The sequence below is a fragment of the Chiloscyllium plagiosum genome, unplaced genomic scaffold, assembly GCF_037043375.1.
Source record: "Chiloscyllium plagiosum isolate Xiang-an unplaced genomic scaffold, Cpla_swu_hap1 HiC_scaffold_1, whole genome shotgun sequence".
In the NCBI taxonomy this organism is placed as follows: Eukaryota; Metazoa; Chordata; class Chondrichthyes; order Orectolobiformes; family Hemiscylliidae; genus Chiloscyllium; species Chiloscyllium plagiosum.
In genome coordinates, this window is record NW_028270139.1 from 168,805,011 (window position 1) to 168,823,742 (window position 18,732).

At 44.3% G+C, this 18,732-nt stretch overlaps 1 protein-coding gene across 1 annotated transcript in view; it reads right to left on the bottom strand.

Annotated features, from left to right (window-relative positions):
* Window positions 1–14,174: 14,174 nt before the first annotated feature.
* The window catches only part of LOC148152287 (WD repeat-containing protein 54-like), an 82,164-nt gene continuing 77,606 nt past the window's right edge, over window positions 14,175–18,732 (bottom strand). Inside the window, exons 4-7 of the mRNA XM_087985794.1 lie at window positions 17,322–17,422; window positions 15,459–15,621; window positions 14,429–14,503; window positions 14,175–14,186 (exon numbers count right to left, since the gene is read on the bottom strand). Of these exons, the coding sequence (XP_087841920.1) occupies window positions 14,175–14,186; window positions 14,429–14,503; window positions 15,459–15,621; window positions 17,322–17,422 (351 nt within the window). The remainder of the gene's footprint in view (window positions 14,187–14,428; window positions 14,504–15,458; window positions 15,622–17,321; window positions 17,423–18,732) is intronic.

An 18,732-nucleotide genomic window follows, 5' to 3' on the forward strand; every position in this document is an offset into this window, starting at 1 on the left:
ACACTCCAGGGAAAACAGCCCCAGCCTCTCCCTCATGCTCAAACCCTCCAACCCTGGCAACATCCTTGTAAACCTTTTCTGAATCCTTACAACATCCTCCCTATATCAGAGAGACCAGAATTGCACATAGCATTCCAACAGTAGCCTAACCAATGTCCTGTACAGCCACAATATGACCTCCCAACTCCTATACTCAATGCTCTCACCAATAAAGGCAAGTGTACCAAATGCCTTCTTCATTATCCTGTTTACCTCAGACTCCACTTTTAAGAAACTATGAACCTGCATTGCAAGGTCCCTTTGTTCAGCAACATTCCCCAGGACCTTATCATTAAGTATTTAAAGCTTGCCCTGATTGGTCTTTCCAAAATGCAGCATCTCATATTTATCTAAATTAAATTTCATCTTCCAAAGACTAAGAAGCTTACATGAAGTCACTCCAGGACTTACAACCAAGGTAATAAAGGAGGTTTGAAATGAAATTTCAAAGATGATGTTCTGCTGCACTTTAGAGATGATACAATTCCATCAACCTCCCCAAAAAGAACAGTAACAAGAGAAGCTGAACAGTGGGGTTGGTTAATATAGAACACAATGACTTTATCCATCATGTACATCAACACACATGCTATACAGTATTCCCAATTCCTCCGCCGGATCTGCTCCCAGGAGGGCCAGTTCCATCACAGAACACACCAGATGGCCTCCTTCTTTAGAGACCGCAATTTCCCTTCCCACGTGGTTAAAGATGCCCTCCAACGCATCTCGTCCACATCCCGCACCTCTGCCCTCAGACCCCACCCCTCCAAACGTAACAAGGACAGAACGCCCCTGGTGCTCACCTTCCACCCTACCAACCTTCGCATAAACCAAATCATCCGCCGACACTTCCGCCACCTCCAAACGGACCCCATTACTAGGGGTATATTTCCCTCCCCACCCCGTTCCGACTTCCGCAAAGACCGTTCCCTCCGTGACTACCTGGTCAGGTCCACGCCCCCCTACAAGCCACCCTCCCATCCTGGCCCAGCAGGAATTGCAAAGCCTGCACCCACACCTCCTCCCTCACCTCCATCCAAGGCCCTAAAGGAGCCTTCCACATCCATCAAAGTTTTACCTCCACATCCACTAATATCATTTATTGTATCCGTTGCTCCCGATGCGGTCTCCTCTCCACTGGGGAGACTGGACACCTCCCAGAGCGCTTTAGGGAACATCTCTGGGTCACCCGCACCAATCAACCACACCGCCCTTGGCCCAACATTTTAACTCCCCCTCCCACTCTGCCGAGGACATGGAAGTCCTGGGCCTCCTTCACCGCCGCTCCCTCACCACCCGACGCCTAGAGGAAGAACGCCTCATCTTCCGCCTCGGAACACTTCAACCCCAGGGTATCAATGTGGACTTCAACAGTTTCCTCATTTCCCCTTCTCCCACCTCACCTCAGTTCCAAACTTCCAGCTCAGCACTGTCCCCATGACTTGTCCTACCTGCCTATCTCCTTTTCCACCTATCCACTCCACCCTCCTCCCTATCACCTTCATCCCCTCCCCCACTCACCTATTGTGCTACTTTCTCCCCACCCCCCACCCTCTCTCACTTATCTCTCCATCCTTCAGGCTCTCTGCCTGTATTCCTGATGAAGGGCTTTTGCCCGAAACGTTGATTTTACTGCTCCTTGGATGCTGCCTGAACTGCTGTGCTTTTCCAGCACCTCTCTAGTCTAGACTCTGGTTGCTAGCATCTGCAGTCATCATTGTTTTTACCTACCTGCTATACAGTTTTGTCATAGGCACACTAAAATAGATGTGACTGGTATGCTTAGTCCTGAGACATCTAAATCATGCTCTAATGCAAGGTCCACATGAAATTCCTGCATTTGTTATTCATTCACAAGATAGATCCAGTGGCTAGGCTAGCATTTACTGCCAGTTCCTGGCAGCCCCTTGACAAGGGGGTGGTGAATGTAGGTACACAACGGTGTTAGGGTGGGAATTCAAATATTTCCACTCAATGACACTAACAGAATGGTGATATATTTCTAAGTCAAGATGGTGTGTGACTTCAGGGGAACTTAAAGATGGCAGTTTTCCCATTTATATGCTGCCCTTGTCCTTCTGATCGTGGTCAGAGCTTTGGTAGGTTCTGTCTACGAAGACTTGGTGTGTTACTGCAGTGCATCTTGTAGATAGTATACACTGCTGCCAAGGTGGAGGGAGTATGTGTTGAAGGTGTCAGATGGGATTCCAAACAAGCTTTGTCCTGGATGGTGTCAAATGTGGAGTCATAGAGGTAATGCAGCATGGAAGCAGACCCTTCTGCCTGAACTGGTCCATGCTGTCCATGGTGCCCACTCAGCTAGTTTCAATTGCCTGCATTTAGTCTATATCCCCTTAAATCCTTCCCTTCCATGTTCCTATCTAAATGTTTTTTTAAATGGTGCTATTGTACCTGCCTCAACCACTTTCTTTGGCAGCGCATTCTATATGCTTCTTGAATACTGTTGAAGCTGCAACCATCCAGGTATATGAGAGTATTCCTCACTGTGCCATGTAGATGGTGGATAAGCCCTGGGGAGTCATAAGTTACTCACTGCAAGATTCCCAATTTCCCCGATCCACTCTTGTAATTGCAGTATGTATAATCAGTGGCAATCCCCACAAGAATGTGATGGCTAGACCTTCAGCAGTGGTAATACCATTACACATGAAGGAGCAATGGTTAGATTTTCTCTTACACAGAAACATAGAAGATAGTAGCAGGAGGAGGCCATTCGGCCCTTCAAGCCTACTCTGCCATTCATCACTATCATGGCTAATCATGCAATCCAACAGCATAACCTCACAATCTGGAAGAAGTATCTAGATGAATGCTTGAAGTGGCATAACATTCAAGGCTAGGGGCTGGTGCTGGTGCTGGAAACAGGGACTGACATAGATTTGGCCGTGCAGACTTGACCAAGGAGCCTCTTCTGTACCGTATGATTCTATGATTCAAAGTCACTCAGTTCCAGGGCAGTTAGGGATGGGCAATAAATACTGGCTTAAATTAGGAATCCTACATCCCATGGATGAATTTGAAAAAGTGGATTTTTCCATCTACTTGGTTCTCTCACTGCTAGTTTGACAAAGATCCATCATTCAGGACTTGGCTAGCACAGTCAATATTCATTCTATTTACTTTTAGCGATGAACTTCAAGCCCTAAATCTACACTGTATTTAGTGCCTTTTCCAACCTCAGCATTCTTGCAAATAACATAGATGGTAATGGAAATGGCAGTAGGTGATAATTAGGCAGAAACTCTCTGACCCGCATTTAGCGTGAAACCAAGAGACTTCATTGGATAATGCAGGCAATGTTGAGGACTCCCAAAGCCACTCTCTCTTGACTGTATAGCATGGAGCCATTGCTTCTGGTATATCTGCCTGCCAGTGATAGGTAATTAATGCAACTCCTACTAAAGGAGAGAATAGTAGAACACCGAGAAATAAGAAATATAATAATGAATAAGCATTACGGTAACAGAAAAAGCAGACAATGGTAATGCAGTCAATGTGATTAATTTGAATTTACAAACAACTTCAAATAAAGAACCCCCCAACACATCAATTAATAAGGTCAATAAAGATGGAGTCACAGGACAACTGGCAGAATGGATCGTGAATTGCCTTCAATACAGAAAGTAGTGAATGGGAATCAATAGTACTTATTAACGTGGTAGGAGGAGAAGTGATGGTCTTCCAGGAGGATCAGTTCTGGACCACTGATGTTCACAATTTATATTAACAGCTTGGACTTTGGAATTAAACACACAATTTCAAAATCTGAAGATGATAAATTGTGCATGAGAGGGGTCTAGGATACTGTGAAGGTCTGCAACAGAATACAGAACTTTAACACATTTGCAGAATGGACAAATAATTGCCAAATAGAGTTCAATACAGATTGATGTGTCATATTACATGTTAGTAGGAAGAATGGAAAGTTCACTCGTTTTAAAATGCAAGTTTACGTCAAGCTGAGAAATAAAGAGATTTTGAAGTTATGACTCAATGACTAATTTTATTTGACTATAGTTTTCAGAAACAGTTGCTTCAAGCCCTACAATGAGAGGGTGTGTCCGAGATGGACATAAATAAACCCTCCCACTGGTGCAGTACACAGCACAAACTTAACATTTTAAAACAAGCTGGAAAATCCATACGATTGGTAATGCTTATGGCAGGATTGGTCACATTTATTAAAAGCAGATAACTTATATATGCACATTGTCAGCTGAACAGTCTGAATACAAGATTGCCCAGAGTTATGCATATCTAGAAGAGCAAATGTTTTCTTTAATAAACACCGAAATATCTACAACCGAATATGAAAAACAAACAGTTTACAATTCAACTACAGAGCACTTTCAACAGATCCTTCCCGTTTGCTTCCTAATTAGCTCTCAAGATGTGGGTGTCACTACTGACAAGGCTGGGATTACTCCTCCATTCCACAGTTGCCAAGATGGAAGTGACCAGAATTTGATCTATTGATAAATGGTTTGGGCCTTAGATAATTTCAGAGGCAGTTAAGAATAATATTGTTGTGGATTTACAGTGAATATATCAGCCAGAGAAAGGAAGGAGAACAAAAGTGTCCTTTCCAAAAGACATTCAGAAAATAATTTCTTTCAAGTAACAATCCAGAGTTACATAGTGAGAGTAGCTTTTAATTAATATTCTAAACTGCTGTGGTGCAACTTAAAATTATCTGTTCTCTTTCTAGTGTGAGATTACTAACTTTGTGACATAGCCAATTTAGCTATTTTGTAACAAGATCAGTGATCATTCACAATGAGTTTCTGCCTCAAGTGGGGGAAAATTACAGAAATTATTTCTTTGCAGTAGTTTAAAAACTCCATGCCTATGGGAATCAAACCACAGAATCCCTGCAGTGTGGAAGCAGGCCTTTTGGCCAATCGAGGCCACACCAATCTTCCAAAGAGCATCTCAGCCAGACCCACACCACCCTACCTTACATCTTTCCCATGGCTGATCCACCTAGCCTGTACATCCCTGGATAGTATAGGGCAATTTAGCATGGCCAATCCAAATAACCTGCACATTTTTGGACAGGCAGATATGAGAGGCATATCACGTGACATTGTGATGGTTAGTCCCTGTTAAATTGCCTAGGTTCTGAAAGCCTGTGCTTTCCAGGCATTGTCCCCAGCTCGTGGTCTTTCGCACGATCCCATCCATCTGCAATTACACCAGGACATAATGAATAATCTCACTCAGGTCATATCCTGTCACTGCAAAGGCGTTTCCTTCAGGGTCACAGAACTTGGCTCCACATATCTGCACATCAGTTACGCATTCCATGTGCTCATGTTCCACTTGACAAGGAAAAGTATCCTGTTATATTCTTGGCTCACAAGCTGGAGAGAACATTTCTTGCTCAGCAACAGAAATTTGCCTTCATACTCGATGAATCTCATAGCTTGCTGCCTGCTAGGTCCTTGTTACATCTAGCCTGCATGCAGTTGGCCCCTCTGTTACAGATGGCACTCAGTTACAGATCAGGCCTCAGTATTACAGATGGCCCTCAGTCACAGAGTAGGCCTCAGTGTTACAGATGGCCCTCAGTCACAGACCAGGCCTCAGTGTTACAGATGGCCCTCAGTCACACACCAGGCTTCAGTGTTACAGATGGCCACCAGCCACAGACCAAGCCTCAGTTTTACAGATGGCCCTCAGTCACAGACCAGGCCTCAGTTTTACAGATGGCCCTCAGTCACAGACCAGGCCTTAGTGTTACAGATGGCCCTCAGTCACAGAGTAGGCCTCAGTGTTACAGATGAAGCTCAGGCCTCACTCAGCTTCTCTTTTCCACCTTCACACTAAACCCACCCCATCCCATTTTTCTCTCCACCCTGGCCGTTCCCTTTCTTTATTCCTGATGAAGGGCCTTTGCCAGAAATGTAGATTTTTCACCTCTTGGCTGCTGCTTGACCTGCTGTACTTTTCTAGCAACACTCTAATCTAAACTCTGAATTCCAGTATCTGCAGTCCTCACTTTTGCCTCAGTGTTACAGATGGCCCTCAGTCACAGACCAGGCTTCAGTGTTACAGAAATAGAATGCTGAATGTCTGTCAGGAAAGATACACAGTTGAGAGGGCAAAGGGATGGGTGAAAGTGTGGCTGTTTCAATGCAAGAAGTATCAGGAATAAGCGTGCTGAACTTAGAGCATGTATCAGTACTTGGAACTACGATGTTGTGGCCATAACGGAGACATGGATTTCACAGGGGCAGGAATGGTTGCTGGATGTTCCAAGGCTTATATATTTTAAAACGAACAGGGAGGAGTGTAAGAGAGGAGGGGGACTGGCATTGTTAATTAGAGACAATCACATCTGCAGAAAAGCAGGTTTTTGAGGTGGATTTGTCTACTGAGTCAGTATGGGTGGAAGTCAGTAACAGGAAAGGAGCAGTCACTTTATTGGGTGTTTCTTATACAACCTCCTCGATAACAGCAGAGAGAGGGAAGAACAGCTTGGACAGATCTTGGAAAGGTGCAGATATAACAGAGTTGTCGTTATTGGTGACTTCACCTTCCAATTCCAAACTATTGTTTGGAAGCACCTTAGTGCAGATGGTCTGGATGGAGTCGATTTTGTCAGGTGTGTCCAGAAAGAAATCCTGACTCAATATCTAGATAGGCCGCCTAAGGGAGAGGTCATATTGGATTTGGTGCTAGGCAACAAGCCGAGCCAGGCAGGTATCAGATCTCTCGGTCAGGAAGCATTTCAGTGACAGTGACCACAACTGCCTCACCTTTACCATAGCCATGGAGAGGGATAGGAACAGACAGTATAGGAAGGCGGAGGGGAATTTATACTGCTATTAGACAGGACCTGTAGAGTATAAATTGGGAACAATTGTTCTCAGGAAAGGCAGAACAGAAATGTGGAGGCTGTTTAAGGATCACTTTTTGAGAGTGTTGTATTTTTTTTCCCCACTGAAACATGGAATGAATGTTAAGGAGAAGGAGCTTCTTATCAAAAGGAAGAAGTAGATTGATATTAAGAAAGTGGATGTGCTGGAATGTCTGGGAAGCATCAAGATAACTAAGTCCCCCAGGGCCAGACCAGATATATTTAAGGTTACTAATGGTAAGGTCCTGGGGAGTGTTGCTGAACAAAGAGACCTTGGAGTTCAGGTTCATATCTCCCTGAAAGTGGAGTCACAGGTAGATAGGATAGTGAAGAAGGTATTTGGTATGCCTTCCTTTATTGGTAGAGTGTTGAGTACAGGAGTTGGGAGGTCATGTTGCGGCTGTACAGGACATTGGTCAGGCCACTGTTGGAATATTGCGTACAATTCTGGTCTCCTTCCTATCGGAAAGATGTTGTGAAACTTGAAAGGGTTCAGAAAAGATTTACAAGGATGTTGCCAGAGTTGGAGGATTTGAGCTGTAGGGAGAGGTTGAACAGGCTCGAGCTGTTTTCCCTGGAGCGTCGGAGGCTGAGGGGTGACCTTATAGAGGTTTACAAAATTATGAGGGGCATGGATAGGGTAAATAGGCAAAGTCTTTTCCCTGGGGTCGGGGAGTCAAGAACGAGAGGGTATAGGTTTAGGGTGAGAGGGGAAAGATATAAAAGAGACCTAAGGGGTAACTATTTCACACAGAAGGTGGTATGTGTATGGAATGAGCTGCCAGAGGATGTTGTGGAGGCTGGTACAATTGCAACATTTAAGAGGCATTTGGATGGGAATATGAATAGGAAGGGTTTGGAGGGATATGGGCCGGGTGCTGGCAGGTGGGACTAGATTGGGTTGGGATATCCGGTTGGCCTGGACGGGTTGGACCGAAAGATCTGTTTCTATGCTGTACATCTCTATGACTCACTGACTCTACTATGGGAAGTGAGGAATGACATTGCTGCAACTCTGGTGATGAGCTTTGCTTCCTCACTCTCCACATGAGTAGTACCCGATGATTGGAGGGAGGCGAATGTTGTTCCTCAGTTTAAGAAAGGGAATAGGGAAATCCCTGGGTATTACAAACCAGTCAGTCCTATGTCTGTGGTAAGCAAAGTACTAGAAAGGATTCTGAGAGATTAGATTTACGAGTATTTAGATAAACATCATTTGATTAAAGATAGTCAGCATGGCTTTTTGAGGGGCAGGTCTTGCCTCACAAGCCTTATTGAGTTCTGTGAAGACGTGATGAGACAAGTTGATGAAGGTCGAGCAGTGGATTTCAGCAAGGCTTTTGGTAAAGTTCCCTACGGTAGGCTCATTCAGAAAATTGGGAGGTATTGGATACTGGGAAATTTGGCTGTCTGGATACAAAATTGGCTGGCTGAAAGAAGACAGCCAATGGTAGTAGATGGAAAGTTTTCTGCCAGGAGGTCAGTGACCAGTGGGTGTCCCACAAAGATCTGTTTTCTGCTCTTTGTAGTTTTTATGAATGACTTGAATGAAGAAGTGGAAGGGTGGGTTTGTAAATTTGCCAGTGACACAAAGGTCAGTGTCAACAGCTGTTGCAGGCTGCAACAACACTGACAGGATGCAGAGCAGGGCTGAGAAGTGGCTGATGGCGGTCTTCCTAGATATATGCAAAGTGATTCATTTTGGAAGGTTGAATTTGAATGCTGAATACAGGATTAAAAACAGGATTCTTGGCAGTGCGGAGGAACAGGTCTACATACGTGGATCCCTCAAAGTCGTTACCCAAGCTGATAGGGTTATTAAGAAGGCATATGGTGTTTTAGCTTTCATTAACAGGGAGATTGAGTTTAAGAGATGCAAGGTTCTGCTGCAGCTCTATAAAACCCTGGTTAGACCACACTTGGAATAGTCCAGTTCTGGTCGCCTCATTATAGGAAGGATGTAAATGCTTTAGAGAGGGTACAGAGAAGATTTACCAGGATGCTGCCTGGTTTGAAGGGCTTGTCTTATGAGGAGAGGTTGAGGGAGCTAGGGCTTTTCACATTGGACAGGAGGAGGAAGAGAGGTGATTTGATAGAGGTGTACAAGGTAATAAGAGGCACAGATAGAGTAGATAGCCAGAGACTTTTCCCCAGGGCAGAAAGGGATCATAATTTTAAGGTGATCGGAGGAAGGGGAGATGTCAGAGGTAGGTTCTTTACGTAGAGCATGGTGGGTGTGTGAAATGCACTGCTAGCGCTGGTAGTAGAGTCAGAGACATTAGGGACATTCAAGTAAAGAGACCAGGCCCCAGTGTTACAGACCAGGCCTCAGTATTACAGCTAGCCCTCAGTCACAGACTAGACATCCCTCTCCTCTCACCAAACACAACACAGATTTCTCCCTTTCGTTCTCACTCTTTCTGTGCAACTAATCTTCATCTCATCCACAGCCCAGACCTCAATCACAGCCCAACAGGTTTTTTTTTAATTTACGCAACAAATCAATCACAACACAGTTCTCTCTCTGTTTGCTTAGACCTCAATCAGAAACCAGCTTCCATGTACAGCTAGGCCTCACCCTAATCACAATACAGGCCTCTGTATACAATTAACAAAATATTATAGATGCTGCAGATCTCGCATATAAAGTGTTGAAGGAGGTCTGGCAGCCTCTTGTGGAAACAGAAGCAATTGAGTTTCAAACACAATGGCGCTTCTCTGGAGTTGTAAAGTTCCAAAGAAAAACAGTTGGATGTGAAATGTAACTCTGTTTCTCATTCCACAGATTCTGCCAGAACTGCTTGAATTGTCCCATTTCCTCTCTCTGTACAGCTGAGGCTGCTGTCAGTACATATAGACCTCACATCAATCAATTACACTCCTGATGTATCCTATATATTCTTCCTATGTCAATCAAAATTTGCACATTCAACAAAAGTGGATGGAGAGTGTGTAGGTGAAAAGGAACTCTGGGTGTCACTGGCTGGAATTGCATTCATTGCCCGTTCATTGGCCTTGCAAAGGTGGTGGTGAACTGCCTTCTTAAACCACTGCAGTCCATGTGCTGTAGGTATGGAGTTAAAGAGAGAGTTTCAGGATTTTGACCCAGTGACACTGAACAAATGGCGATATACTTCCAAGTCAGGATGGTGAGTGGCTAAGGGATGAACTTATGGTGGTGTTCTCATGTATCTGCTGTCCTTGCCTTCCTCAATGTAACTGCCCCATGAAGTTGGAAGCTGCTGTCTAAAGAGCCTTGGTGAATTTCTGCACCACATCTGCTGCTATTGCATGTTGGCCGTGGAGGAACTGAATATTTGTGGATGTGCTGCCAATAGATCAGGCTTTGTCTTCAGTAGTGTCAGGATTCTCCAGTTTTGTTGCAACTGCACACATTCAGGCAAACAAGCAGTGTTCCATCATGCACCTGACTTGTGTCTTATAAATGGAAATAGGTCTCAGGATGCTGGAGGTAACTTCTTCACTGAAGAAGGGTTCTGAAGGAGGGTCACTGGACTCAAAACGTTAACTCTGCTTGCTCTCCACAGCTATTTCCATACCTGTTGAGACTTTCAAGCAATTTCTGTTTTTATTTGCCATTTTTGACTTATTCACTGTAGGATTCATAGAATCAAACAACACAGAAGAGGCCCTTTGGCTCCTCAACTCTCTACCACCAAAATTAAACGACTACCTACACTAGTCCCAGTTTTCTGCACTAAGCCCATGATTCCTCGCATCTGATTTACTGTGAGTCCAGTTCAGTTTCTGGTTAATGGCAACCCCTGGGATGTTGACAGTGGGAGATTCAGTGATGGCAATGCCACCAAATGTCAAGGGGCATTAGTTACATTTTCGTTTGTTAGAGATGGTCATTTCCTGGTACTTGTGTGGTGAATATTACTTTCCACTAGTCAGCCTAAGCTTGGATATTGTTCAGGCCTTGCTGTATTTGGACATGGACTGCTTCTGTATCTGAGGAATTATAAATAACACTGAACATTGTTCACTGATTATTGCACAACCTTCTTGTGACCTTATGATGGAGGGAAGATCATTGATGAAGCGGCTGAAGATGGTTGGATCTATAATATGACCCAAGGACCTCCCACAAAGATGGAAATTAGCTGGATGATCTCCAAAAATCACAATCATCTTCCTTTGTGCTTGATTAGATTAAATTCCCTACAGTGTGGAAACAGGCCCTTCGGCCCAACAAGTCCACACCGACCCTCTGAAGAGCAACCCACCCAGACCCATTCCGCTACATTTACCCCTGACTAATGCTAACACTATGGGCAATTTAGCATGGCCAATTCACCTAACCTGCACATCTTTGGAATGTGGGAGGACATCGGAGCACACCCACGCAGACACGGGGAAGGTGTACGAACTCCACATAGACTGTTGCCCAAAGTGGGAATTGAACCTGGATCGCTGGTGCTGTGAGGCAGCAGTGTTAACCACTGAGCCACTGTACCACCCCTTGGGTATGACTCCAATTAGCAGACAGAGTTCCCTTGATTCCATTCAAAACTCATTTGGTCAGGACTACTTTAATGCCACAATTGGTAAAATGAAATCTTGATCTCAAGGCTAGCCTTTGTAGTATTCAGTGCTTTCAATTGTTACATGGATATCACATGGAGTGAATAAAATTGGCTGAAGACTAGTATATATGCTGCTGGAGACCACTGGCGAAGGCAGAGATGGATCATCCACCCAACATGTTTGGCTGACATTCTTGCAAATGCTTTAAATTGATCTTTTGCACTGATGCATTGTGCACTTTACCATTGCGAATGAGGATGTTATGGAGCTTCCTCCAGTGAGTAGTTTATGACTGGATGTGGCAGGAACTCAGATCCCATGGTTATGAGAGTGCTTAGCTCTATTGCTTTCTGTTTTTGTTGTTTAGCACACATGTAGTCCTGTGATGTAGCGTCAGACTGACCTCATCATTACGTAGGTCAGATATTCCTCGGACATGCTGTCTTCCACTCTTCCTCAAACCAGAACTGAATATCTGTCTTTGCAGATTAGATGTGCGTACTATTTAACCAATGCTCATGGCCCTCAATAACTCCTTAATGGAAAGGATAAGGTCAGGTATGTTTTTCCCTCACCACCTGCTGCAGACCAGGTCTAGCAGCAATGCCCTTTAGGACTCAACCAGTTTGGTCAGAGATGATGTTGCCAAACAACACTTGATGAAGGACATTGAAATCTCCCACCCAGTGTATATTCTGCACCCTTGTCAGCACTTCCTCCAAGTGAAATTCAAAATGAAGGAACAGAGTCATTTGCTGAGGTTTTTTGGGAGGGGGAAGTGAGCAGCAGATTTCTTTGTCCATGTTTGACCTGATGAAATGAGATGATTCTCATGGCAACTCCCTCCTGACTGTAAGTTATTATGCTGCTATCTCTGCTGGTTCTGTCTTGTTGGTGGAACAGAACATACTAGGCATAAGTCAGGAATACTCCCCACTTGCCTGGATGGGTTCTGCTCCAAAGACCCCAGCTCAAGAACCTTCACACCATTCAGGACAAAGCAGCCCGCTTGACTGGCACCAAATCCACAAACATCCACTCCCTCCATCATCGATGCTCAGTAGCAGCAGTGTGGACTATCTACAAGATGCACTGTGGAAATTTGCCAAAGACTCTTGACAGCACCTTCCAAACCTAAAACCAACTTCCACTCAGGAGGACAAAGCCAGCAGATATATTAGAATGTCACTCAAGATCCCCTCCAAGCCCCTCCTGACTGACTTGGAAATATATCATAGTTCTTTCAGTGTCGCTGGGGTCAAAATCCTGGATTTCCCTCCCTAAGGGCAATGTGGATCTACCTACAGCACATGGACTAAAGCGGTTCAAGATGGCAGTTCACTCCCACCTTCTCAAGGGAAACTAAGGAAAGCTACAACTCACAAGTGAACAAAAAACAGTGCCAGGGAGGTGGTGGCGATGCTTTGAACATGGACTGCGAGATATAATTCCACGGTTATGACTATGTCAGGCTGCATCTGTGAGACAGCTTTCTCAGTATTTGTGCTGGCTCCCAGATGTCAGCAAGGAAAATTTTGCATGGTTGTCAGGGCTGTTTGTTATTGTCGTTTCTGGTGCCAGGTCATCGCCCATTCTTAATTTTTGGTCTTCTTAACATGGTGTAGATAGTACACACTGCTGCTAGTGGGCATCCCTGGAGGAGCAGGCAGCAGGCCCAGGAGGAGACAGTCCTGCACTTACCTTGGAGCAGCTGAGTGCCGATACGGAGCAGACTTGGGCTTGGAGGGAAGCAGGAATGGCCGTTGGACTGGGATCTGATGTGGGTGGTCAGACCACATGCAGAAGCCCTGTGCTAAGCTGTTAAACTGTAATGTCTATTTCGAATTTCCAATCTTACTGTAATGCCAACCCTTTAATGATGTCCTATTTTCAATTTCTTTGTCAACTCTGTAAGTAATGTAACTACTTTTAACCCTCTGCTGTATCCAAGAATTGTACTTAGTTACTTGTATCTAAGATGTCATCATAAGGCAGCAGACATTGGAAAAACCTTTCCCTGTCCTCCTGCAATGGAGTACATGTGACAATAAAATGATATTGACATTGACAATAAAACAATATCGAGGACGGACTGAGTCTTTGTGGATGAGGAGACAATTAATTGGGCTGCTTTGTCCAAGATGGTGTCAAGTTTCTGGAGTGTTGTTGGTGCGGAGAGTTTCCCCCAACTCCCACTGATTCCAGTTTTGCACAGGCTCCTAGATGCCACACCCGGTCAAATGCAGCCTTGATGTTAAGCAGTTTTGTCTATGTTTGAACCAAAGCTCGAATGAGGTCAGGAGTTGCTGTGGTGTTACGTGAATCCAGGTTTCCCACAGATTACCTCAATTTCTAGATTACAATGACCATCAAAAATACCACCGTGGCTTTTTGGCAGGTGCACGAGGCTGTTACCAGTTGTCACAGGGAAAAACCATGCGTTGAAAGGACAGAACTGCTAGATTGATGGTACACCCACAACTTCTTTCTCTCAGTGAGGTGGGAACCACACTTCGTCCTCCTCTTTCTACTTACTTCGCTCCAGCACTAACCACATTCTCAATATTATTTTCTCATAAAGCTGATTGGTGCTGAAAATGTCTCGGTAGTGAGGAGGCCCAAGGAACAGATGGACAGACCTAATCAATAAGCTGGGGAGGGAAGGGGAGAGTGGACAAATATTGGCAAGAGCCTGAGGCTACTACCAGTGGTCCTGTCACAAGAAGATCAAGGAACTCAAATACAGTCCGGGGTGCTTTACACGTTATATCAGTTGGAGAAGACAGCGATCTTCCCTGAAAACTAATCGAGTTGGATAAAACTGGTTGGACCGTTTGCAATACAGTGTTTGTGAGCTGGCGAGGAGCTTCTGCATGTACACTAATTTTAAACCTGGATAAATCTATTGTTTAATTTTGTTTAATGATGCACTTGTGGACATTAAGCCCTACTTACCTCAATGGTGTTGGACTCAGAGTTCCGATAAATCCTCCAAATCCTGAGAAAAGAATCCTCAGCTCCCGACAGCAGCTGTTTGGAAATTGAGATGTTACCACATGGTAAAGGGATCTCACAAATTATGTTGTAGATTATATCAATAAAGATGCAGTAGCAGACATTTAAGATGATATTTCAGAATGTGTAAAGTAGTGTGATGAAAAGGATCAGATTTTTTTTTAGAACTTAGGTTTAAAACAGGGAAGATTACTTCAGAATATCTGGTCGGCACAGACGAATTGGACAGAGAGGTCTAATTCCATGCTAAATGACACTACGACTCCAATTGAATACAAAAGTATGAACTGAATACAAAATATAGAGGGGACTGGTGAAACTGCATCTGGAATTCCATAGACAACACTAGTCTCCTTATTGAAGAAAGGATGCAACAGCATTGGAAGCAGTTTGGAGAAGATTTACTAGACCAACTCCAGGAATGGGTAAGTTGCCTTATGAGGAAAGGTTGTTCGAGGTAGGCTCATATCCACTGGAGTTGAGAAATATAAGACGGACCTTAATTGAAAAATGTAAGATTCTGAGGAGCCTTGAAAGGGTGGATGTGAAAAGGAGATGTCTTCATATGGGGAAATCTAGAAATAGGGAATTACTATTTAAATGTAAATAGTCATTCATTTAAAACAGAGATAAGCAGAACTGTTGATAGAGGGTTGAGCATCTTTGGAACTTCTTTCACAAAGGATGCTACAAGCAGAGTCTGCATCACTAAGGCAGAGGTAGATAAATTCTTGATAGGCAACGGAGTAATAGGTTATCGAGAATGGTGCAATAATTCGCATTAATCCAATTGAACTGCAGAGCAGGGTCAAAAGGTTGAGTGGTCAACTCCTAATTAGTATGTCTGCAAGTTCATATTTTGTGATGCAAACAATCCAACTCCTTCAGGGAGCAACATAGCAGGGAGAGAAAGTACACAGCCTGTCAGTGTCATGCAGGACAGCAGAGCTCCAAAGAAGCTTGTGGATACCTTGCCACTTTCAGATGCGAGGTCGAGAGCGCAGATCCAGCGTGCGTGAGCATTCACCTCCACATGCACTGTACCAGTCGCTGCATCATAAACCAGGATCTGGCCACTCCCATATCCTGCTGCAATGATCCCACTCCACATCTTCACAGATGAGCAAGTGCCTCTGGAAACAGGCAATAATTGGCTAGTTAGCACTGATGGTTCAGTAGTGAGTCTCAATCTACTGCAATGTGATTGATTCTTAACTACCTTCCTGGCAATTAAGGCTGAGCAATGAATGCTGGTTGAGCCAGGACCCACACCTCACAAGTGATTTAAAAAAAGCTTTTTCAAAATAGAAACATACAACTTTGGAACAGGTCATTTAGCTCCTTGAGCTTGCTCTACCACTCAATAAGCTGATGTTAGTGTGATCTTAAATCCCCTTTCCTATCTATGCCTGATACCCATTGACTTTCTCGTTCATCAAAGAAAAGTGCAGTGTGGTGGAATAAAGGTACATGCAGGCCAGGACGATGGGATTTTAACTCCGGGTAGCTGGTCCAGTATTTGAAATACTGAGCACTCCTAAAGTTAGAAATTAGAAATCCTACAGTGTGGAAAACAGGCCTTTCGGCCCAACAAGTCTGTACCGATTCTCTGAAGAGCATCCCACCCACACTCACACCACTATCTTATCGCTGCAACCCTGCATTTCCCATGGTTAGCCCCACCTACCTTTACAGCCCAGTGATGATATGGGCAACTTAGCTAACCTGCAAATCTTTGGACTGTGGGAGGAAACTGCAGCATCTGGAGAAAACCCATGCAGACATGGGTCGAATATCCAAACTCCACACAGACAGTCACCCCAGGCTGGAATTGAACCCAGGTCCCTGGTGTTGTGAGGCTGCAGTGCTAACCACCAAGCCACTGTGCCGCATCAAATGTGTCAACTCTGGAAAGTTCAGATCCAGGGGCCCAGTGCGAACTCATAGCTGTAGTGGAACTGCATTCTGCATCAACGAAGCGGTTGTAGCACCAACTCATGGCTGTTGTGTCAGAGGTGAGTTTGGGCTCCCGGCACTGTTTGCGTCCAAAGCAAATTCATGGAAGCAGAGGCAGCTTTGGTGCCCAGTAGAACACCCACCAGCATCAGCAGCTGCTGCATTGGCAAGGTATGCTTGAAGTGGACTGGTGATGGCGGAATCGGGTTTGGGCTGGTGCAGTACCCAGCAGCAATGGTGGCATCTGCATTAGTGAGGTCCAGCAAGGATGCATAGTGGTAAGTAAACTGGTGGACAAGCAGAAGGCTGGAAGATCACAGGAAGCCAGGCAACATCAGGAGGTGGAGAAGTCAATGTTTTGGATATAACACTTCTTCAGGACTGGGGTTGGGTGGAAGGGGAGCTGCAGATAAAGTGGGGGCGGATCAGGCAGGAGGAATAGGTGGCCACAGGCAGAGGGCACAACCTGGTTGGTCGATGGGAGGAATGAATCTGGTTGGTAGCTGTTTCATTGGCTTTTCGGTTTCAAAGTCTCTTCAAACCAAACTGGTGGAGGCTTGACAGCACCAAAGAGTGGCGACATTCATTCCAGCTGCGACAGTGAGGTAAAGGGGACTTGTGCCTCACTACCAGCCTCATGGCCCATGCTGGGGTGCTTAACAATAAGCAGTGGAAAGCAGTGCCTTTGTATTCTATGTTTTGGTTTATTTTTCCATGTTTTGAGATGACACCAGAGAGTGGTGACATATACAACATTTTTCACTGTATTTTGTAAAAAAATACACATGGCAATAAGTAAAACCAGTCAGATTATTAATCAACTTTGTGATTCTCTATTACACTTATTGGAGTGAGACAAGACAAAGACATCACCTACCCATAAGCTGCCAACTTATGCATTAATTTAAAATCTTCCCCTGATTTCCAGATACACAGGACCCCAGAGTCATCTGCCGTCACCAGATCTGCAACATACTCCTATAGAATGAAACCAGCATCAATCAATCCCAGTAAAACATTCTATTATTGGATACTTGGGAAAAAAATGGGATATGAGAAAAACTCGGATTGTATTTGGAGTACCCCTGTGCAGTGAACCTTGCTTAAAGTGCCCCACCAGTCCTCTCAAACAGTGCACACTCAGAGTCAAAAGGTGTGGTGCTGGAAAAGTACAGCAGGTCAGGCTGCAGCCAAGGAGCAGTAGAGTCGACATTTCGGGCATAAGCCCTTCATTGCCCGAAACGTTGACTCTCCTACTCCTCAGATGCTGCCTGACCTGCTGCTGTGCTTTTCCAGCACCACACTTTTCGATTCTGATCTTCAGCATCTGCAGTCCTCACTTTCAGATCCAATTCAGTGTCACCTCTCAAACACCTTCAGCAATGGCTTCACTTCCCAGAAAATAACATGCAACATACATACACAAAATCATATTATAGTAAAGACCACATGTTTAAAATTTCTTTTATGTCACAAAGGAAGGCGCAGCTATAAACCAAGGAGGCTGTGCAAAGTGGCTGCAGTTTCAAAAGGTCTTGTTATTGGAACACTTTGTGAATCATATACAATTTGGTGTTTTTCTTGGGGCAGTGAGAATAATCAAATGCCATGGAACCAATGGGTTATGAACTAAGGAGCAACAATATTTTGATTGCCTCCTGACCAGGTGACCACAGCCTGTATGTGGCCAGTGCAGTGGAAAACACCTTGAGAAAGCATCAAAAACGACCTAGAGCTTTAGCTTTTGCAGAAGTACCAGGAAGTCCCCAGTAACAGCTAGTTTTCTTCCATTCACCTTTCTCTGCAAATCCTCTGGTGAAACTTCAAAGATTTTGGAAAGATACATTCTCAACTAGTGACAGAAAATGTGCATTGATGTGCAAACAACTTTGTGACAACAGTAAAGAATTAAAAGAAATGAATACAATCTGAAAGAAACAACTCAAACTCGTGAGATTCAGACTGATTCTACTGCACTGTGTTTCCATGATTTCTTCTCCCCACTTTTGATTATCCATGTTTTATCTGCCTGGAAAAAGAAGTTAAGTTAAACTGTAAAGACCTATGAGGTTATCAGTTTGTGTTTTGTTTCTCCCATTTGGATAATTTGATTAATTTTTTGAAACAGATAGAAATGTTTAAAAATGAGACAATGACTATCAGCCATTTCCAAGAAATACCGAGACAAAACTAGGCTATGGTCATAGCCATTAATAGACAAAATAACCACTGCCCTTTGACATTTAGTGGTGTTACCATCACTGAATCCCCCACTATCAACATCCTGA